General features: G+C 41.5%; 1 protein-coding gene across 5 annotated transcripts in view; it reads left to right on the top strand.

The window, feature by feature from the left end:
• The window catches only part of spg11 (SPG11 vesicle trafficking associated, spatacsin), a 157,225-nt gene that overhangs the window by 5,647 nt on the left and 128,831 nt on the right, over positions 1-22,747 (top strand). For all 5 annotated transcript variants that reach the window (XR_005941447.1, XR_005941449.1, XR_005941448.1 and 2 more), the window contains exons 4-8: positions 5,356-5,554; positions 6,376-6,516; positions 8,153-8,595; positions 15,145-15,290; positions 20,551-20,686. Coding sequence is in view for 2 of the 5 variants with exons in the window: in XM_041175101.1 (XP_041031035.1) it covers positions 5,356-5,554; positions 6,376-6,516; positions 8,153-8,595; positions 15,145-15,290; positions 20,551-20,686 (1,065 nt within the window). In the remaining 3 variants the exon portion in view is untranslated. The remainder of the gene's footprint in view (positions 1-5,355; positions 5,555-6,375; positions 6,517-8,152; positions 8,596-15,144; positions 15,291-20,550; positions 20,687-22,747) is intronic.

Here is a 22,747-nt window from a genome sequence, read left to right as displayed (position 1 = left end):
ATTGTTAAAATACTACGCTTTGGTTTAGCCTTGATTATATGAGACATAAGGACTTTGTCATGGCAGAGCAGGAATAATCTTGCAGCAGTACAATAATCACTGGCCAGGAACGAATTGGTTGTCATGCCATATTGTGTAACACACTGATTGTAGCTCTTACAACAATGGTAAGCAAAGTTGGGTGATACTTGTGAGAACATACCTTTCTTCTTTAAAGGTTCCACTGTTATAAAGAACTATGATTAGCATTCTTTTTTATAAAAGTCCCAACCAACCCGCTGTAACATTTTTAATTTCTCATTAGCGCACACAATCTTTGTGTTACCGATCCTGACAGTACTCAGGAACATGAGTTAACATGCACGCAGCTAAAACAAGGTGATTAATGAACATTCTCATCTTTACATTGATAATTCAGATTCATTACACGATAAGTCTCAGCAATGCCTACTTTTCTCCCCTCAGCAGTGAATACGCTTTCAAAAAATCTATATTTTTAAATTAAAGCTGTAAAAGGTTTTAGGTCCTGATGGCAGTGTTATAAGATTGGTACAGGTTTTCTGACAACAGTCCCCCACCACTTGATATCTGTAATGCTCCATTTATTTTTACACAAACTAATCTTCAAAAACACATGCCTTGACTGCTCCAAAAAATCAATAACTATTTTCCAAAGTTAATTTCTGGCTCTCTTTTATTTTTCTTAACTGCCAAAGGGTAGCTCTAGAACATATTTTTGAAGTTATTCACCTTTGTCCAACGGAGCATTTCTTCATCCCCTTCCAACCCTGCCACTCAGCTTTTTTACTCATCAAAACACTTATTTGAAGTTTGTTAATTGGAGGAAATGGACTTGCAAATACATTTTAAAATGCACCTGTTATGATCTCTGTAGAGACGATAACTTGTAAAAAGATATTTGAATTTTCAATGACTGACTGGAACGATCATGCAAGATTTCAAGTTTTAAGACTTCTACTATAACAAACTTCTACTATAACTAAAAGCAACAATGTCTAAACACCATACAATAGGCAACTTATACTCTAAACTACAGAAAGGTTTTCCCCATTTAACTTTTAAAATAATCGAAAATCCCCTGCTCCCAGTTATACTCTGTCCTTTAACTGGACACTTTATTCTCCTAGAACCAGTCCAAAGCTATTCTCTGCTCCTGCCTGTCTGCCTTCTTTTACCTTTCCCAGCCAGGTAACTAACTGACTTCCATGGCGAGAGTTATCCTGGAGATTCCTTCCTCTAGCCAAAGCTAGATGAATCTTTCAGCCTCATTTAACTCCTCACAAACTGAGAGCAAGCTCCCACCTGCATTCTGAGTGATGAATAAAAGTCAGCATTTTTTCTGCTTCAGGTGCAGGACTGCTGCCTCTATCTCTTTGTGTTCCGTCTCAGATTCTGGCAGACTGACCTGTCCGGTAGGTTCAGGGATACCTTGAGAAACCTGCAACCACATACCACATGGCTTTCTATTGACTTCTTCCAAAAGCCCATTCCTATGGCAATGTGAATCACATGGGTCTGTACCTGGATAGAAATGTTAGTTAGCTATTCTCTGGACCCCAACCCCGCTCCCAAATTCAATTCCATTTTAGAATTAAATTGACAGTTTAAAGCATGATCATTTATAAAACCTGACATTGCTAACACCTCCCTATGAGACTAAGACCTGGATTTTTCCCCTCGCGTTGGGAAAGCAGAGTCAGGGGAAAGCCTAGACTCTGCAAACCTGACTTGGGAGTAAGTGCCATGGGTGTTCCAATTTTCATTCTAGGGGTGGTGGTAATGGCAGTTGGGCTCACCACCCCCAGAAACAATGCAGAGGCAGCCATGGGCTGCCAGGTGCAGAGGCGAGCTATCTGAAAGGCTGGCCTGGGTACTTTGGGATACATAAGGGAGAGAATAAAACAAAAATATAGCCCTCTAGCCTCCTCGTCCCCCTCATTCCTCCCCCCACATACTCCTCATACCCCATCTATACCAACTCATGCCTTTCTACATGTCCCCATGACCCTTTATAGCCTCTGTGAACTTAGTGCCAACTTGTGCCAACCCATAACCCCATCCACCAACCTTTGCCCTTACACCTTCAATGCCAGCTCATCCTCTATCCACCACAATCAGACCTCAGGAACCATGCTGAGATGAAATACAAAAAAGTTATTTTGATGACTTGACTATTTTAAAAAAAATACTCATTGATTAAAACCCAATCAATACATTTAAATTCCTTCTCGGCAGTGGCAAAGTGAAATTGTCACTGGACTAGTATTCCAGAGACCCAGGGTAATGCTTTGGGGACCGGGTTTGAATCCTACCATGGCAGATGGTGAAATTTGAATTCAATTGAAACCTGGATGATGACCATGGAAACCATTGCCGATTGTTGTAAAAACCCATCTGGTTCACTAATGTCCTTTAGGGAAGGAAATCTGCTGCCCTTATCTGGTCTGGTCTACATGTGACTCCAGACCCACCAGCAATGTGGTTGGCTCTTAAATGCCCCTGAACAAGGGCAATTAGGGATGGGCAATTAATGCTAGTCTTGCTAGCGATGCCCACATATCATGAATAAAAAATAAAAGCAGGTACCACAAGGATTTGTATTCATAACCCCACATCAAAGACTTTAAAAACACTTGGAGCTGTCAATCAAACTGAACTAGCAGGCACCCCACTGTGATAATGATAGGTTATGAAATCAGTCATGCAGAACAAATCCTATAATGATAGCCCTTAGGCTTACCTCAACAGACAGAGTAAAATAGCAAGCACTGATTTTTTTTTTAGTCTCTCCCAAAGTGGGTACCCTATCTTTCCTGAAAACTCTGGTAAGTTTAGACCTTCTCCTGTAAAGTCTCCTTTAAAGTCCACGAGTTGTATTTCAGAAACCTGGGTGATAAAAATTGCACCTGACTGAAGGCAGCTGCACTTTTACATGTGCCCAAGTTCAGGGGCAGGTTTTCCAGAATCAGGGCTCCGGTGCCATTTTGTCTAAGCTGGAGACTCTCTCCATCCCTGGGAAAATTCAGGCCTAACATTCTACCCACAGTCAGTTGTCTGCAGTTGTGAACATCTTGCACCTTCTAGGGCAACAACCTAGGTCCCCCTTTAACCTTTGCAACCAAGGCACCCAGGCCAGTTGTCAGGCAGAATTCAGAGCAGGTCACGTGACTCCCTTCATTCTTCCATTTTGTCTTAAATTAAAGAGACAGCCCCAAAGATAACAATCTTATAAGCTTTGTATTTGTAACACCTGTCTGATTCAGCAAGCCGTTGGTTCGGGTTGAAATGCAAAGCATCGCAAATAATAGATTTGTAGCAAAGTAGTGAGAGAAACTATAAAGGGGTAAATATAATGTTATTTGGTTTTACTTTTATTCTTTTTGCCAATCAGAAACCATAATAATTTGATCAGCCAAAAGAAAAAATGATCAGGCTTTTTATCATCATATTTGTGTGTGGGTGTGGGACAGGGAGGCACTTAAAGTATTGGGTTTTTTGCAGCTGGAAAAAGTAAACTTGTATTTTGCTCACATTATTCAAAACCTATCCAGAAAAATAACTATGAATATTACAAAATAGAGCATTGTACCAAAACCGTAATGTTGCTAATGCAGCAAATTGAGCAAAGTAGGACTTATGTTTTTAATTTGTTCTGTGGATGTGGGTCATGTGGGTGAAGGTTACTTTTATTGTTCTGACAGCCTTGTGGCTAATAGGCCAACAGAGGCAGTTGATGTGGTGTATATGGACTTCCAAAAGGCTTTCGATACAGTGCCACACAACAGACTTGAGAGGAAAGTTTTGGTCATGGAATAAAAAGGGCAGTAGCAATGTGGATACAAAATTGGCTGAGGGATAGGAAAGAGAGAGTCATGGTTAATAGGTATTTTTCAGGTTGGAAGAAGATTTGTAGTGGAGTTCCCCAGGGGTTAATATTGGGACCCTTTTCCTGATATATATAAATGATCTAGATCTTGATGTGCAAAGGACAATTTCAAAGTTCGTGAATAACACAAAACTTGGATGAATTGTAAACTGTAAGGAGGACAGATTAGAATTTCAAAAGGACATTGACACATTGGTGGAATGGGCGGATGAAGTTCATGTGGAGAAGTGAGAGGTGATACACTTTGGTACAAAGAACATGAAGAGAAAGCATAAAATGAAGGATACTATTCTGAAGGGTGTGCAGGAAAATAGAGACTTGGTGTATATGTACATAAGTCATTAAGTGGCAGGACAGGTAGTGAGCTGTTTCTAAAGAATACAGTATTCTAGGCTTCGTTAATAGGGGAATGGAGTAAAGGAGCAGGGAGGTTATGATGAACTTATGTAAGACACTGGTTAGACCTCCGCTGGAATATTGGGCACAGTTCTGGGTGCCACACTATAGGAAGGATGTGAACGCATTGGAGAGAACGCAGAAGAGGTTTACGGGAACGGTTCCAGGGATGAGACATTTCAGTTATGAGGAAAGATTGGAGAAGTTGGGACTGTTTTCCTTGGAGAGAAGAAGGCTGAGAGGAGACTTGATAGAAGTTTACAAAATCATGAGCAGTGTGAACAGAGTAGATGGGGAGAAAATGTTCCCACTCGTAAATGGATCGAGAACCAGAGGGCACGGTTTTAAAGTTTTTTGCAAAAGAAGCAAGTGCGAGGTGAGAAAAACTTTACCCACAGCGAGTAGTTAGGGTTTCAGATGCACTGCCTGGAAGTGTGGTGGAGGCAGGTTCAATTGAGGTATTCAAGAGGACATTGAATGGTTATTTAAATAGAAATAATGTGCAGGGTTACAGGGAAAAGGCAGAAGATTGGCACTAAAATAAAATACTCAGACTCATGATTGTCTGAATGGCCTCCTTCTACACTGTAACGATTCTGTGATGTCAAATCCCATGGTGTGGAAGTGGAGTCATGTTAGCTAAACTGCTTAAGGGTAGCAGTTTCTCTTAGTGAATAGTGACTTTCGTGGTAAACTTTCTAGTTCCAGCCTCAAACTACCAGCTTCATTGCATTCAGCTTCGCGACTTACAATGGTGAGATTTGAATTTGCCTGCGGATTACCCAGTGCCATAACCAATGTTTCCTCTTCTGTCCCTTTGCTGTGCAAGAACCATTTGTTGCACTGCACAATCTCCTTAAGGTTGCTGTGTATACGTGCATCTTAAAGGACCACTGCTTGTGTGTGCCCTGCTGGTCCTCAGGGCAGCACATTCGTGACTGCTGCATGACTGCGCACTCAAACAGCTTAGAGGGAGTGTTGACCACTGCCACTACTGGATCTTATGTCAAAAAATCTTTGTATTAGCATTCCTTAATGTAATGCTTTTTAAGATGTCTATGATACTATGGATGGTAAGCAGCTTGGTAGTGTTAATCTTGCCCTTTGCCATGCTGAAGAAACTGAAGAGGCAAATGATGTATGTAACCGGTCCTACCTGAACAAACTCTGGTTATCATATGACTTGGATGTTGCTGTGGCTGTGAATTGCTTTAACTGCGCTGTTTGTGTCAACTTGAATAATTTTTTCAGGTAAATCTGCTTTTAATGTTTTTACGTAAGAAAGACAGAAAGAAATTAGGTTTTCCATTACTATTGAGCAAATTGCTTAAATAAAATGCAGGACTTGGGGAAATATACACAAGAGAAGGTACTTAATGCCCCTTGCTCCCTGCCGTCCCCCCCCAAATAAATTCTTATTTTAGCAGAATTAACACAAATTTCTTTTGACTTTTGATGAATAGTGCCCCATAGCCATCACTATCTGCTGCTTTCTCCTCTCCTGAAATAACATTTTGGAAGTGTCGACTTTGCTGGAGTCCCTCAGATGACACTTTTGGCAACTGCAGCGGACTTGGAAAAGAATGGTGTCCTGCCCCAATGTTTTCTTTATCTTAATTCACGCCACCTTTCTCAAATCCAAGCTATAATGTTCCCTATTCAAAGTTTTCCACATTATAATGAAGTAAGATATGTCTTGCCCATGTATATATTTATTGAGTACACTAAATCTGCATGCAAACTGTTTCATCTGTTCATTGTGGCTATTTCTGAGAGTGGGACATAGCAGTGGACCATCCCAAATGTTTGGTTCCTTACTTTCCTGGGAGAATACGGCATCTACTTGGAACCTTCCACCCAACCTCTCTGAAATCCAAAACTGGACATGCGATCAGTAGCAGAATAATTTGTGATAATTATAAAACTAGATGTCATGTAACTTGTGGGCAACATCAACGAAGACCTGCTAGTCAGTGTTTAAAAGGACAGTTTTGGCATCTGTTACCTTATGGAGTTCCAGCAGAGTTAGGGGTGATATATACCATGAAGTTCAGCCTGTTTTGCTCTTGCAGAAAGCACCCTGAACACTTGCAGTGTACAAGTAAAGCTTCTGATGATGCACCTTTGAAAGCACCCGCTGGCATCGATGAGGATGACCTTGCCAGTTCCATGTATAGTGATAAAGTGCTCAACCTATCATTCCAAACAGATAGGTAAGGATAGAAGGGAAAATATTGTTCTCAAATATAATAATTTGAATGCATTTGATTTTAACATGTATAAAATAAATATTACATTTTCATCAATGCTTAAATTTAAATAATAATTGGTAAAAATGTGAGAGAAATGTAATGATCTCGAATGTGCTGCATGATGGATGATGGTAGCAGATTCAGTAGTAACGTCCAAAAGGGAATTGGAGAAATACTTGAATAGCAGAAATTTGCAGGGCTATGTGCAAAGAGCTGGAAAGTGGGACTTCAAAGATCTGGGACAGACACAGTGAGCTAAATGGCCTCTTCCTGTGCTTTAATTCTATATTGTATAATTGCTAATATCCTATCCCAATTGTTTAGTTGGTGCACTTTGTATGGTACTTTTTTTTAATAACCCTTGAGTTAGAAACTTTTCTACTCTTGACACCCATCAGGCATTGTTAGGTAAGGTATAGCCTGGGCAAGGTGTAAAATTCTCTCTACTCTGCCTCATCAGTATCCTTGAACAGCAACCTCTGAAATATGTCCTAATTAACACCAATGTAATGTTTTAGTTTCCCACATTTGTCTGGCCTGTGTGAGATTGCCAGGTATTGTTAACATTGTAGGGAGTGCAATACAACCAACTCACACTGACTGGTAATTAGATTGAAGCTGACCAGAAATTGGGTTGTGGCTGGCTTTACTTTTGGCACTGGAACCCGATGAAGGAGGGAGTCAGTTTAGAGAACCCTTCATTGACCAGAGCCCTAGTTCCATAGCATGTGACACAAAGCTTTACATATGTGTGCTTTTTTTCAATTCATGGGAAAAAAACACCTCTCCAAAAAGCCATCTGCATCTATATATTTGTCATAAATTGTGTTAAATAATTCAAACAAAGTCAAGAATTTGCTTGAAAATTCATTCCAAGCTACAGGATGTATGGCCACTTTGTTTGGTGGTTTTTAGCAGTTTCTAATTAATTTAAATTCTGTGAAAGGTAGCACCATAGCGACAGCCAAAAAAACAGGCTCTACTTGAATAGCATCTCTAATTTGAATCACTTTACATTGACACAGTATCACCAATCAGTTAATAACATTGAATGGTTGCTAAGGTTATGGGTATGGAAATACTCATTGCCTCCAAGTTTGGAGGAGTATAATATCCTCCAGATTGCATTTATTGTAATCTCCTCAATCTTACTTTTATCAGATTGCTTTTCAGGGCTAGAATTTCTGGGGATGGACCGAGGGAATGTGGAGGTATGAGATAAAGATTGATAGGGTGAAACTGATTAGAGGCAAATGGACCCGGTATAAAGGGAAACGTTTAAGTTTACAACAACAACTTGCATCTGTTTAGCTCTTTTAATGAAGAAATTGTCTCCAATTGCCTCAATGATGCAAGAAAAAGCAGATGCTGAGTTAAAGGACAAATTATTGGATTATCAAAGCATCTTCAAAGAGATGGGTCTTAAAGGAGGAGTGGGAAGATTTGCATTTAGATTGTGCCTTTCATGACCTTAGGATGGCCAAAAGAGAGAGAATCGTAGTATGAGGCAGTACTGTTTTACTAATTCACAGATTAGTAGTAGTGTTTATTACCTTAAAATGTGCTTTTATAGGATTACTTTATATGCTTGTTAAAGGTCTTGGAAAGCCCGCCTGGGAGTTTTCTACAACCAGACTAAAGTATCGTCGACAGAAGGATTCTTGAAAAGGTCTCCATGGTATCACCATCTGTCCTGTCGGAATTCTAATGATGCATCCTGCCATGTTAATTTTCATAAATCTCCTGTAGTGTGCCATGATGATGCTGCTAAAAGCTTTGGACAGAAAGATGATCTGAACAACAGAGCAAATAAATTGGGAGGGATGGTGCAGCTACAGGGGCTCAAGGAATCCATGAGCCTTGAGACAGTGTCTGTTTCTGAATTCAGTGTTTTATTCACTCTTGTTGCACCTGACTCTGGAGCATTGACTGTCGCTTTCTGGGACTTGGAAACACAAGAGGTGAAATATCATCACATCGATGGCCATTCCTTACCAGTGGAAGGGGATGGGAAGGATGAATTATGCCTGTTTCTCACAGGTACACTTTTGATGATTTTAAAAAAAAATTATTTTAGTAGTGACTTTATCCCTTCTGTCAGAAATGTCTGTAAGGACTTCATGCTATCAATGAATTTGTTGACAAACTAGATTTGCCAACAATGTCCCATTGGCAGCTGAGATTAATTGACATTAAGGCATTTATTTTTAGTCATGTTGGCTGAGGGGGGAGAAATATTGGTTAAAACGCCAAGACAACTCACTGCTCTGAATAGCTTTATGGATGTTCTGGAATGATGTGGACAGGCAACCGAGATCTCAGTTTAACATGTTATTTATTATTCAATTGCCTCGTTTGCTGAGGTTTAAGGTGATTATTCCACCACTTAGTCTGTAGAGACGACACACCTCTAATGTGCAGCATTGTTTGTGTCTTGTCACAACTCACTGGGATAGTGCGCTGTAATATCAGCCCCATTGTTTCCTGCACCGCGACAAATGTGAAAAGTTTGGCCAAACCACCAGATTACCCCAATTCTACCCAACCGTTTAATTTAGGTTAACAGAATAAGAGCACTGGGTTTATAAGCTTAAGAAGTAAATAAATGTTTATTGAACAAATGTCTTTAACTAGTGGCAAAAGAGAGAAATATGAGCTGCTAATTTCTAACTGTATAACTTAAACTCTGCCCCCTTCTTAAATCCCTATACATACATAAGACACACAAAACATGGATTTTTAGGGTGGGATAAAACAGTTCAATAGCACCAATCCACAGTACAGGATTCAATGGGTTGATTTTGATTGATGCCTTCTAAATTCTTTCAGTTCTTGTTGAAGACATGAGTTAGTCTTCCAGCATTTTCAGTATTTAGTTCACTGGTTGAGAACTTGCTTTTCAATGTCTCTAACACTGGTTTTCTGCTTTTTCTTTTTTTAGGGGTTTCCTCAGAGAGAGAGTAGGTTATAGAGAAATAAGGAAGAGATTTTAGATGTTTTCTCTTTGCAGGCCAGGAGCTTTCTTTTGTGGAATTACTGCAATCTTCTGCATACAGAAGAAAGAGGTTTTAGGTCTTGTTCCTTTCAGGCTAGAAGCTATTCAGCTGCACTGCCCTCACACAAAACCTGATCACCTGGTCATGAGCCAATTAAAATGCTGTTGCCAGGCAGCTCTCCTGATCCAGGACAAAAACAGAATTACCTGGAAAAACTCAGCAGGTCTGGCAGCATCGGCGGAGAAGAAAAGAGTTGACATTTCGAGTCCTCATGACCCTTCAACAGAACTAGGTGAATCCAAGGAAGGGGTGAAATATAGGCTGGTTTGTGGTGGGGGGTTGGGTTGGGGGGGCGGGTTTGGGTTGGGGGCGGTGGTTGGGGTGGGGGAGAGAAGTGGAGGGGGGTGGTGAGGTTGTAGGGACAAACAAGCAGTGATAGAAGCAGATCATCAAAAGATGTCACAGACAACAGAACAAAAGAACACATAGGTGTTAAAGTTGGTGATATTATCGAAACGATGTTCAGTGGTGGGGTCATGGTCCAGGGAGAGGTAGGAGGAAGTGTCTGCGAGTTGACGCTCAGCCTCTGCGAGGTAGAGGTCAGTGCACCAGACAACAACAGCACCACGCTTGTCAGCGGGTTTGATGATATTGTCAGGGTTGGACCTGAGAGAATGGAGTGCCGTAAGATCAGAGAGAGAGAGAGATTAGAATGGGTGAGAGGAGCAGAGAAATTGAGACGACTAATGTCATGCCGACAGTTCTCAATGAAAAGATCAAGAGAAGGTAAGAATCCAGAGGGAGAGGTCCAGGTGGAGGGAGAATATTGGAGGTGGGTGAAAGGATCCGTTGAACGGGGAGAGGTCTCCTGCCCAAAGAAGTGAGCCCGGAGACGAAGACAGCGGAAGAAGAGTTCAGCATCATGCCGAGCCCAAAATTCATTGAGGTGAGGGCGTAAGGGTATGAAGCTAAGTCCTTTGCTGAGCACTGAACGTTCAGCATCGGAGAGGGGAAGGTCAGGGGGTATAGTGAATACACAGCTGGGGCTGAGATTGGAAGATGGGGTGGGGACGGAGGGACAGTCAGAGGTGGAGGGTCCCAGATGGGTGTTGGTGTCGATGAGTTGTTGGAGCTTGCGTTCCTTAGCGCTTGAGAGAAAGAGAAAAAGTTTCTTGTTGAGTCGTCGGATGAGACGAAGAATAAAATGAAGCTGGGGGCACACGCAGCTTTGAAAAAGGGTGTGGCGGTGCTGCTGGAGGGAGAGGTCGAGTGTGTTCATATGGCATCAAGCCATTGTTTCCAGGAATGTCACTGACCTCATCTCCTCTGGGGATCTTCCTCCCACAGCTTCCAACCTGATAATCACCCAACCTCGGACGGCCCGCTTCTACCTCCTACCCAAAATCCACAAACAGAACTGTCCCGGTAGACCGATCGTGTCAGCTTGCTCCTGCCCCACAGAACTCATTTCTCGTTATCATGACTCCCTTCTCTCTCCCCTTGTCCAGTCCCTTCCCATCTACATCCATGATTCCTCTGACACCTTACGTAACATCAACAATTTCCAGTTCCCTGGCCCCAACCGCTTCCTCTACACCTCCATCCCCCACCAGGATGGTCTGAGGGCCCTTAGCTTCTTCCTCGAACAGATCCCGAACAATCCCCATCCACCACTACACTCCTCCGTCTGGCTGAACTTGTTCTCACACTGAACAATTTCTCCTTCAACTCCTCTCACTTCCTCCAAATAAAAGGTGTGGCTATGGGTACCCGCATGGGCCCCAGCTATGCTTGTCTCTTTATGGGGTATGTGGAACATTCCTTGTTCCAGTCCTACTCCTGTCCCCTTCCACAACTCTTTCTCCGGTAAATCGATGATTACTTCGGTGCTGCTTCATGCTCTCGTCGGGACTTGGAAAAATTTATTAATTTTGCTTCCAATCTCCACCCTTCCATCATTTTCACATGGTCCATCTCTGACACTTCCCTTCCCTTCCTTGACCTCTCTGTCTCAATCTCTGGTGATAGACTGTCCACCAATATCCATTACAAACCCACTGACTCCCACAGCTACCTCGACTACAGCTCCTCACACCCCGCTTCCTGTAAGGACTCCATCCCATTCTCTCAGTTCCTTCGCCTCCGTCGCATCTTTTCAGATGATGCTACCTTCAAAAACAGTTCCTCTGACATGTCCTCCTTCTTCCTTAACCGAGGTTTTCCACCACGGTCGTTGACAGGACCCTCAACCGTGTCTGGCCCATCTCCCGTGCATCCGCCCTCATGCCTTCTCCTCCCTCCCAGAAACATGATAGGGTCCCCCTTGTCCTCCTTATCACCCCACCAGCCTCCGCATTCAAAGGATCATCCTCTGCCATTTCCGTCAACTCCAGCATGATGCCACCACCAAACACATCTTCCCTTCGTTAGAATGCCGATAGAAGCATTCCGTAGGGATCGTTCCCTCCGGGACACCCTGGTCCACTCCTCCATCACCCCCTGCTCCTCAGCCCCCTCCTATGGCACCATCCCATGCCCACGCAAAAGATGTAACACCTGCCCCTTCACCTCCTCTCTCCTTACTGTCCAAGGGCCCAAACACTCCTTTCAAGTGAAGCAGCATTTCACTTGCATTTCCCCCAACTTAGTCTACTGCATTTGTTGCTCCCAATGCGTTCTCCTCTACATTGGAGAGACCAAACGTAAACTGAGCGACCGCTTTGCAGAACACCTGCGGTCTGTTTGCAAGAATGACCCAAACCTCCCTGTCGCCTGCCATTTTAACACTCCACCCTGCTCTCTTGCCCACATGTCTGTCCTTGGCTTGCTGCATTGTTCCAGTGAAGCCCAACGCAAACTGGAGGAACAACACCTCATCTTCCGACTAGGCACTTTACAGCCTTCCGGACTGAATATTGAATTCAACAACTTTGGGTCTTGAGCTCCCTCCTCCATCCCCACCCCCTTTCTGTTTCTTCCCCCTTCCTTTTGTTTTTTCCAATAAATTATATAGATTTTTCTTTTCCCACCTATTTCCATTATTTTAAAATATTTTTAAATCTTTTATGCTCCCCCCACCCCCACCCCCACTAGAGCTATACCTTGAGTGCCCTACCATCCATTCTTAATTAGCACATTCGTTTAGATAATATCACCAACTTTAACACCTATGCGTTCTTTTGTTCTGTTGTCTGTGACATCTTTTGATGATCTGCTTCTATCACTGCTTGTTTGTCCCTACAACCACACCACCGCCCTCCACTTCTCTCTCCCCACCCAAACCCCCCCCCCCCCCCCCCCCCCACACACACACACACACACACCACAAACCAGCTTATATTTCACCCCTTCCTTGGATTCACCTAGTTCTGTTGAAGGGTCATGAGGACTCGAAACGTCAACTCTTTTCTTCTCCGCCGATGCTGCCAGATCTGCTGAGTTTTTCCAGGTAATTCTGTTTTTGTTTTGGATTTCCAGCATCCTCAGTTTTTTTTGTTTTTATCTCCTGATCCAGGACTCTTTTCTGGCACCATCCTGTCTTTTGTGTCACTTTGTTTTAGGAATGCAACATTGTTTATATATCTCATCCTGTTCCAGTGGACATGCCTTTCAAACTGCAGCCATTATAATGTTAATCCACAGCCCAGTAGAAAATAAAAGTATATGTTCTTTACAGTCCCTCCAAGTGCATAAGGGGTTTGTACTGAAAGATCCTCGACCTCTGCATAAAGGATCACAGTTGACTCTGGAATGGAATAGTAGTAATTTTAACATTTGCTGCAATCCTAATCTTTGGGTGCTTATACAAGGACCAGAATAGTTCATAACAAGAACAGACTTATTGCATTCATTTACAAATAAGTTCATTGTGAAGTACTTAAGGCACTAGATAGAATCCAAATTATGCTGTGTGGATTGAGCTGAAAATGAAGGCTTGCAGGAATTAGTGCGTGTCTATTAATCATATAATGGTACAGCACAGAAAGAAGCTCTTGGGCCCATCATGCCTATGCTGGCTCTCTAAAAGAGCCAACCATTTGTCCTTTTTCCCCCTGGTCATGCAACTTTTTTCTCCTTCGTTTGGAATGTGCACCCAAAGTACCAACTGTACTTATCTTTGGGTGGTGGGGTGGGGGTTGGTGAGGAAGGGGAAGAGCACATCACAAATGTCACTTTGTCTTGGTTATTAAAAGTCAGCCTAGATTTTGTGCTCGAGTCTCTTAGAGTCAGATTTGAATGCACAACCTTCTGATTTAGAGGTGAGAGTGCTACCAGCTGAGCAGTGGCTGGCATCTATTTGAACAGCTGCTATTTTCTATGCCTTGTGAAAAGTTCCTGTTCCTAGAGTTATTCACTTGTACCAGAAACATTCTCTGAACAGAAGGATCTGCTTTCTCCATGTGCTTGGTGCCGACCATATCTTTTTCCTTATCACAGGGCACTGTGAGAAGTCTTTCAGCAGATGAAGAGTGCTGCATAAGTGTTAAATATTGTTGCTGTCGTTAGTCATGATGCTGCCGTTGGCATGCTGACATCATCCATTAGGCCAGTGCTATTTTCTTTCAGCTTTTTTAAGGGAAGAAAGTTCAATAACTAGAAAAGTCGACCAACACGTGGATCTTGATTTCCAGCAGCGTATTTTTATAATTGAATTGAAGATCATTCTTGAAGCTCACATCTTTGGTAGATCTGGTTTAAGTTAATTAAAATAAATAGTAGAATAACTGTGATGCAATGCTTATAGCTTGCATTTACCTAAACACCAAGTCCAGATTGTTTAAAAGACTAATGCAGTGACTCTATAATCCTCTAATAAACAGGAGCTGCATTCCAGGGCTAGTAAACTGTATCATTTCAAAATGATAAATTCTAGTTTTATTTAATGACTTTATTGTTTTGCCGAACATGTTTGTGGGACCATGCTGTAATCGGATGCATATCCCACTCCAACAAAGAAAGAACTAAATTTGAGAGTAATAGCAACTCCTAATAATCCTATCTGAATAACAAAGTGGGATTTGAATGTCAGGTTTATGAAATTCATTGTTTTGTTTTACTTTGTCGCTTGTGTTGGATGCTGACTTATGGGGTTATAATTTCAGGGAAGCTGCAAGCCCAAGTAGCCAATTTTCATGTCAGTGCCTTGACAGTCATGCAGACAGGATACTTGTGTTTTGGCAACAGGTCAGACTTTTGTCCCCGCTTAAGAATACCTATCTATACCTTCAGCAGAATAACGGGGGGAGTGGAGAAACAAACTGTCTGCTGTTTTGTTTCCCCCCCTGTCCCACCAATCCATGACCCTAAGGTCAAGTACACAATACCACAGCCTCACTAATTAAGGCCAGTCAATGCAGAGCAAAGTGAAAGTCAAACCTTGTTGAACTCTGGCTCCATATTGTGTGGTGCACTTGCCAACTGAATTATTTAGCGAGTTTAGTAAGTTTTCAATTTGACTAATGAATTTTAAGGATTAGAACGATGGCTAAAAAAAAAATTCTTTGGAGTCCTTCTCTAATAAATATCCTGCGTATATAAAAAAAATGGCACAGATGTTCACTTGCTTTTTATGTTTCTAAATCATTTTATTCAGATGCTGGCCTTTCCATGGTGGTGTTTACTTTCTCGCAAGAAGATCTATTGAATCGTTTAATGATTTATGGGAAAGCAGGTATTGTCGATTCAGTGTGCCATCTCAATCATTGGAATCGATGTTCAATTCCCATCCATGCATTAGAGGTAAGGGGCTGGGGAGACTGCGCAGATTATTTTTCATTTAAAAACTTGCATTTTTAATACATTTTTCGCTAAACTCTAATGTAGAGATATTTTTAGGCACTGTTTGGAATGCAAATCCAACCAGATCTTGCATTTATGTAGTGCCTTTAGTGTAATTAAAAAAAATCAAGCATTCATGCATTTCACGGGAGCATTATTAAACAAAATTTGACATTGAACCATGTGAGGAGACATTAGGACAGGTGGCACAAAACTTGGCCAAAAAGACAAGTTTAAAGGAGCGTCCTAAAGGAGGAGGGAAAGGTAACGAGGCAGAGATGTTTAGTGAGGAGGAGCTGAAGGCACAGCTACCAGTGATAGAGCGAAGGAAATTGAGGATGCGCAAGGCAAGCAGAGATCTTGTGTGGTTGTAGAGATGGAGGAGGGTCGCAGTAATTAGGAAAGGGCAAGGCGAAGGAGGGATTTGAAAATACAATTATAAAGTCGAAGCATTGCTGAATTGGGAGTCAGTGTACGTCAGCGAGCACAGGGCTGATGCGTGAACAGGACTTGGTACAAGTTAGGATGCAAGCAGCAGAGTTTTGAATGAGCTCAGATTTACACAGGATGTTGTTTGTAGGTCTGCAGCAGTTGGTGCAGGAAGGAAACTTGCATTTCCTCCATTTACTATAGTTGTTCTCACTAGAATTACCTCTCTCCCTCCTTTCGAAACCCTTTCTGATTATGGTTTGTCTCCACCGAGTAAATGAGTAAAGAATTATTGGGAACAGGCTGGGGGTGGGCGGGAAAGAGGTGTGCTAGGAGCCTGACATATTTTGCATGCCCCCCCACTGAAAATGCACCTGGGCGGGTGAGGCAGGGGTGTGTAAAATCCAGCACTAATTTTTCTTTTTGACCTTATGTTGTTGCTGCACAGTGCAATTCCTCTCCTGTGATGTTGCTTGAAGTCTTCTATTGAAAGGATTTATCAAATTCTCACCAGATTATGAAAGAAAGTTGAGCATTTTGTTAACCAGTCACATCTGCAAACACTACTTAATAACTTATTAATTTTGCTGGATTTTCATAAAACCTGTTGAGTGACACGATCTTTTTACACCGCACTGGATTTGCACAAGCTAATTACATACATTCCTCTTGTTCAGTTTTGTCTGTTGATCAAAAGTAGTCATCCTGGGAATTGTCAGCTGTGGCATCTTGATTATTAACTGTCTTTTTTTTGGGTAGAAGCTGACATATCGTCTGGAACAGTAGAATACGTTGTAACTGAGCCAAAAAAGTGAAATAGTGATGAACTTTAAGAAATATTCATCAGACATGTGGTGGCATTAATGTGTTTGATTTGGTAAAGTTCTCCCATATTTAGAGGAACCTATTTAATTTATAGCAGTGGCTTTAGACACTTTGGAAAGCTGTTTTTTTCTGACCTTTTGCTTGCCTTTGCTTTCTTTAGAAAGATTAAAACTGCTGGAATGTGACATGATACCTACCGCCTTATACATGATTTCCTGCAGCCGTGGTTTTTTGTTACTTTCAGCGCTATTGTATTTCTACAGTACTCAGAACATTTCAAACATTTTAACTGAGAAAAGAATCTTCTTTATACTGGTTTTAGCTAGATTCTTAAAGTAAGATAGTGATCTTCTCTAACCTTGCTGGGTTTGATATCACCAGTAGGTCCCCATCAGCCGCTACTAGACCGTAAAGATAGTGTGCCTGGGTGGGACGATCACTTGTATAGGCGGGGAAACAATGAGAAATATATTAAAATTCTCTATCTAAATAGGCCGGAGTGCAAACGTGTGCTATAAACTTGCAGCTCTGCTGAACTTGCAATTTCTTCATTTGGACATACATAGTGAAAATAACATCAATGCTGAACTTCCTGAAGCTCATAACTGTTTCTTGTATTTTTGCTTAATCCTCTGTCTATGAATTGTATGTTTTGAAAAGTCAAAGTTGAGTGTGGGGACATTGTTCTCGTGCCCTGCCAACAATGGCTGCCATAAATTTGTGACTGGGTTGAGGGAACACTGCCCTTTTATTGCCTTCCATTTTATATTCACTGGTGCTTAAAGGTGTCAGTTGACTACTGCCCTTGTCATTGTATTAGAGTGGCGGTGGTGGGGTGGGGTGGGGGGAGGTGCGGGGGAGAAAAAGGGATGAGAGTTTCCCACTCGCTAGGCAATGATTTCTGCTGGAAGATGTGCATGTGTGGCTGACTGGCCAGGTTGGGCTTGGCTGTGCCACACTTTTCTGATCGAATAGCTACCTGATGCTTGGCTGCTGGTTTGCAAGTGAAGAGTGACTTGTCAGCTTCTGGATACTAGAAAGCAGCCAAGATATTCATGGGATTTCTGTCAGAAGCCACTGCTTTCAGAAGCAGAAAGAGTGAGGGATGCACTGATCAACTTTGGAGTCAGGCTTACTGATTTCCCCCCACTCAGGTCCATGATGTAGTTCTGCTACTGCAGAAACATCTGCAGAGCATTGCTGCTGGACTGATGCCATTGTGTTAGTAAAACAGTGAAGGCTATCCTTTTTTTGTTGTATCAGGAAGAATTTGCACACTTCATTAAATCGCATACAACAGGGTTTTTCATTTTTCTATAAAGAAACAGACTCTTGGAATCTGATGATCTGACTATATGCGCAAAGCAGCCCATAATGTGTGAAGGCTATATTTCTTGGGAATGGAAAGAGTAATGAGGTCATATGGATCAAGGATACAACTGCTGTTACTTGGCATTAAATGAGCTATCTATGTATAAGCTCCATTACCTGAATGTATTCTGCTCCTTCCATGACCCCTGTTGAATACTGCAAAGGAAAGCAAATGCTTGCATTCAAGTTCTTAACTGATTAATTGAGTAATTACTAATTGAGTAATTTTAAAACATTTGAATTAATTGGGCCTTTTGTTTTCTTGCAAAATGAGAAAACGGAGGTAACTTTGTAATCATACCTTCATTAGTCTGTTCATTTTAGCCTAATTTATGGAGAATGCAAAGCCTGGCAGGGCTCTCAAAAGATATGACAATTTCTGAAAAAGCCCTAACCCATGTTCTATGATCACTTTAAATAATTGTTTTGTATTATTGTGTAAGTTTACTCCTGTTTGGTTGCTATTTTTAAAAAAACTGGTTTTACTGTATGCTTCTGAAATAGTAATACACAATAATTTGGAAATAAAAATAAAAAACATTCTTCACAGTTATTAAGAATGCATAAAGCCATCACATTTCAATCAATCTCTTCCTAAATTATGCAATTTTATGAAAAAGTCAGTAACAAAAATAAACTTCATTCTTCTATTTGGATACGTACTAATGAGTATGTTAAACATTAGGACAGAAATAGGCTATTCAGACCCTCAAACCTGTTTGTCATTCTTTTAGATCTGTATCTCATATCTATTTACCTGTCTTTGCTCCATATCCTTTGATATCATTATCCTTATTGACCTTAGTCTTGGAAATTTTATTTGGTCCGTAGTATTCACAGACTTTTGGGAGAGAGTATTTCGTATTCCTACTACCCTTTATGTGAAGAAGCACGTGGTGATTTTTATTCCTAAATTACCAGCTCTAAGTGTGTCCTTAGAGAATTAAAATTAAAAAGTGGACGCTGAACCATGGTGAAAGAAATCTTTGTTGAAAAGATGGGTTGTAAAATCTCTTTTCAAAGTGGAAAGACAGGTGGAGGTAGTTCTGAAGTGGGATTTGGGTGACTGAAGATTCTACCACAAATAGTGGGACTTAGAAGGCCCCAGTCTGAACATGTGAGGAGGGTACAAGTAGCCTACAAAGAGATATAGATTAATAAATGAGTGGGCAAAAATTTAGCAGATGGAATATAATGTGGGGAAAATATGAGGTTATCCACTTTGGTAGGAAGAATAACTTTGCACGGTTTTGGTCTCCTTATATAAGGAGGGATATATTTGCATTAGAGACAGTTCAGAGAAGGTTCACAGGTTGATTCCTGGGATGAAAGGGCTGTCTTATCAGGAAAGGTGAGCAGGTTGGGGCTATACTCGTTGGAGTTTAGAAGAGACGATCTCATTGAAACATATACGATTCTGTGGGGCCTTGACAGGGAAATGCCGAGAGCATGTTTTCCCCCTCATGGAACTGTTTCAGAATAAGGGGTCCGCCATTTAAGAATGAGATGAGGAAGAATTTCTTTTGAGGCTCAGTAGTGTTTGGAATTCTCTTCCCCAGAGAGCAGTGGTAGGTGGGTCATTGAATATATTCAATGCTGATTTAGACAGATTTTTGATCGACAAGGGTTATGGGAGGCAGACAGGAAGTTGGAGTTGAGGCCAGGATCAGATCAGCCATGATCTTATGAATGGCAGAGCAGGCTCGAGGGAACAATTTTTTTATTTTCTATGCTCACAAAGTGTGTAGGAGGGGATGTGAGGCTAAAAGAAGTTGGAAAGATGGACAGTCATTCCCAGGTTTCACATCAGCCACAGACCAAGTGTCAGCAATTTTAATATATTATAAAGTGTCTGAAGTATTTAGAAGTCTTGGAAAGCTGTCTGTAGAAACATGTCCTGAGGAAGGCCCTATAGTTGCATTTTCCACCATGACCAGGAAACTGGCTTTAAATTCACTTTTTAATTATCTTGGTAAAAATGTAAAGTGGGTACTTAGATCACAGCTGTGAACATAGTTATATCGTTTTTCATAAAGAAATAGAGTTGGGGAAACTGGTGCTTGAATGATCTCAGGAATCGGGGGAAGTGGTAGGAGGGACATATCCAAATTGTTGCCAAATGTTTATTGGAAGTGCTGTGGCAAACAGTGTAATAAAGAGAATTTTAAAAGTGATTGGTGTGATGGAAATGTATGGCAGGAATTGTCTGTTACACACACATCATTTAATATAGAGAGCAATTGACGGGAGACGAGTTCCTTTGCTTAAGTGCTCGCAAAAAAAAATTCTTTTAGGAAACAGTGCTATAAGTCTTGATTTCAATGTTTATTGGGAAAGAAACATGTAGGATGGCAAATCTGGAGGTTGGAAATTTAAGAGGAACAATAGCAATATCAGTAAAGTGGAACAACCTAATTACTGGGAAGGGAAAAGAGTTGCAAGGTTTGGTGAGGGAGTCATCAATCAGATAACGACAAGCCTCTCAACCCCTGTTTCATAAGGGCCCCATTAGTATGTGCTGGCCTTGATTTAAGGAGTGGCAGTTACTAGACCTGTTGTTAAAAAAATAATAATTTGTTGCACTTTATTATCCCAGGCTGGAATTGAGAACAGACAGCTGGACATGGTCGATTTTTTCCTGAAGAGCAAAGAAAAACTATTTTGTGCCCCAGCAGGATTTTTGGTGCAGGAACGTTCTGAAGCTCTGATAACATCTTCAATGCAGTTAACAAGTAAGCAATCTGGATATTTGGTGCAAAATCCAACCTGCTAAGTTACTGTGGTCAAAAATTATACAGCATGTCACAGTTCTTAATTTTCCATTTGTCACCTAACAAACCTTGCTGTTTTTTTTGTTGGCTGTTACAGAAAATACTTTGTTTTCCAGCAGTCAACTAGGCCGCCACTTTCGGTCCTGAAAAGTGCCCAGTCTACCTCAGATTACCCTGGAAGGGTATGGTGTCTGATGAGCAACAGGTGAAGTTAGCCACTTCATGCTGCCACTAGCACTATCAATACAAGTGGTATTCTCCATTTAGAGGATATTGTTGTCAATCCAAATTATGTTCTGCTTACCACACAAATGAGTAATGTGGTATATGTGTGATGCCAGTTACGAAGGCCATACATCCCAGCGACTGATGGATTGTATCAAACAGCATGTCCCTTTGGCTGTTCATACTCAACCAACCCATGCTTGCTAAACTCAGAATGTAGTGTCCAACATTACGTGTGATTCTGTGATTGGGCAGCAGAATCTTTCCAGGCATTGCGCATTTTTCAATTAAACAAAAGCAGGGGGACAACTGTTCCCTGGTGCATTCCCCATCGCAATGCCTTGACCAATAAGAGTTCACTTGCCAACCAATCAGCACCCTTTTCTCATGCAGTATAAATTGTGTTCCCTTTGAAATTTGGTATTTTTGTGCCTGTTCTGATAAATGCATTATGAAAAGCTTCAACGGCATGTCATTTTTTTTCTCAGCAATACTCTTTATAACACTGGTGGCCTAGTGGCACTGTCACTGGGCTAGTAATTCAGACACCTAGGGTAATGCTCTGGGGACCTGGGTTCAAGTCCCACCATGGCAGATGGTGAAATTTGAATTCTATAAAAAGCTGGAATTAAAAGTCTAATGATGACCATGAGACCATCGTCGATTATTGTAAAAACATATTTGGTTCACTGATGTCATTTAGGGAAGGAAATCTGCCGTCCTTACCTGCCTGGCTTTCATGTGACTCCAAACCTGCAGCAATGTGGTTGACTCTTATACGCCCTCCGAAATGGCCCAGCAAGCTACTCAGCTCTCCAAGGCAATTAGAGATGGGCAATAAATGTTGGCCTAGCCAACGAGGCCCCCAACTCACAAACAAAGAAAAAATAATTGTCAGGTTGATGCACATTCAAAACCTCAATTTATAAATAAAAATATCTGGGAATTGCAAAAAAAAAAGTTTCTTAAGTCGTAAATATCAAAGGTTATGGAATCAAGTTGGGTGATGAAAGTAGGGTGCAGGTCAGCCATGATCGAGTTAAATGGTGCCACAGGCTCAAGGGGCTGGATGGCCTCTTTCTGTTACTGTGCCCCTGATTTGTCCTCTGGAGCTCCCATTTATAAAAACTAATTTGGTTTGTCTGCATTCAGCTATATCACAGCACAATCTTCAGCACTGAGCCTCATAGACTGTACAAAGGTAATAAAATACTTGGTCATTAGGTACAGTGCTTGAAATTTTCTTTTCCTCTCTCTGGTACCTTCTTGTTTTATCACTCAGTTGCGGTATCCGTGGTTGTCAAATAGCCAAACATAAAACACCAAACCCTAGAGACCAGAAGGCCCCAGTTTTTATTCAGGAGGTGTGCTGAGCTAGCTGCTCCCAGGTGGGATACTGTGGTATAGATTCGACCTCTGCGTTCCTCAGTTACAGGGGAGGAAACATCAGCCAGAGTTTCTGCTTCTGATTGCTTTCTGGCAACCTCCGTTGCACTTATGTAAATGTCAAGTGTGAACAGGCTGGATCTCAGCTATGGTTCATCCCGTGGTCAGAAGGCCATGCCACTCTCTGTCTAGGCATGCATGGGAAGAATGCTGACTTAGATATGGCTTGAGGGAGTGGGTGAAATTGTACCCTAGCAAAACCGGATCCTCGACAGCATGAGAGAATAACATCTTGCAATCTTTCATTTCTCAATCCCATTTGTCTTGAAATTGAGTATATCATTTTTCCGATTCAGGGTTATATTCAAACTGTTAAAAGATCTTTGGGCTCAGATTTTGACAAAGTGCATC

The sequence above is a fragment of the Carcharodon carcharias genome, chromosome 26 (assembly GCF_017639515.1).
Source record: "Carcharodon carcharias isolate sCarCar2 chromosome 26, sCarCar2.pri, whole genome shotgun sequence".
In the NCBI taxonomy this organism is placed as follows: Eukaryota; Metazoa; Chordata; class Chondrichthyes; order Lamniformes; family Lamnidae; genus Carcharodon; species Carcharodon carcharias.
This window is presented reverse-complemented; position numbering and strand designations above follow the sequence as displayed.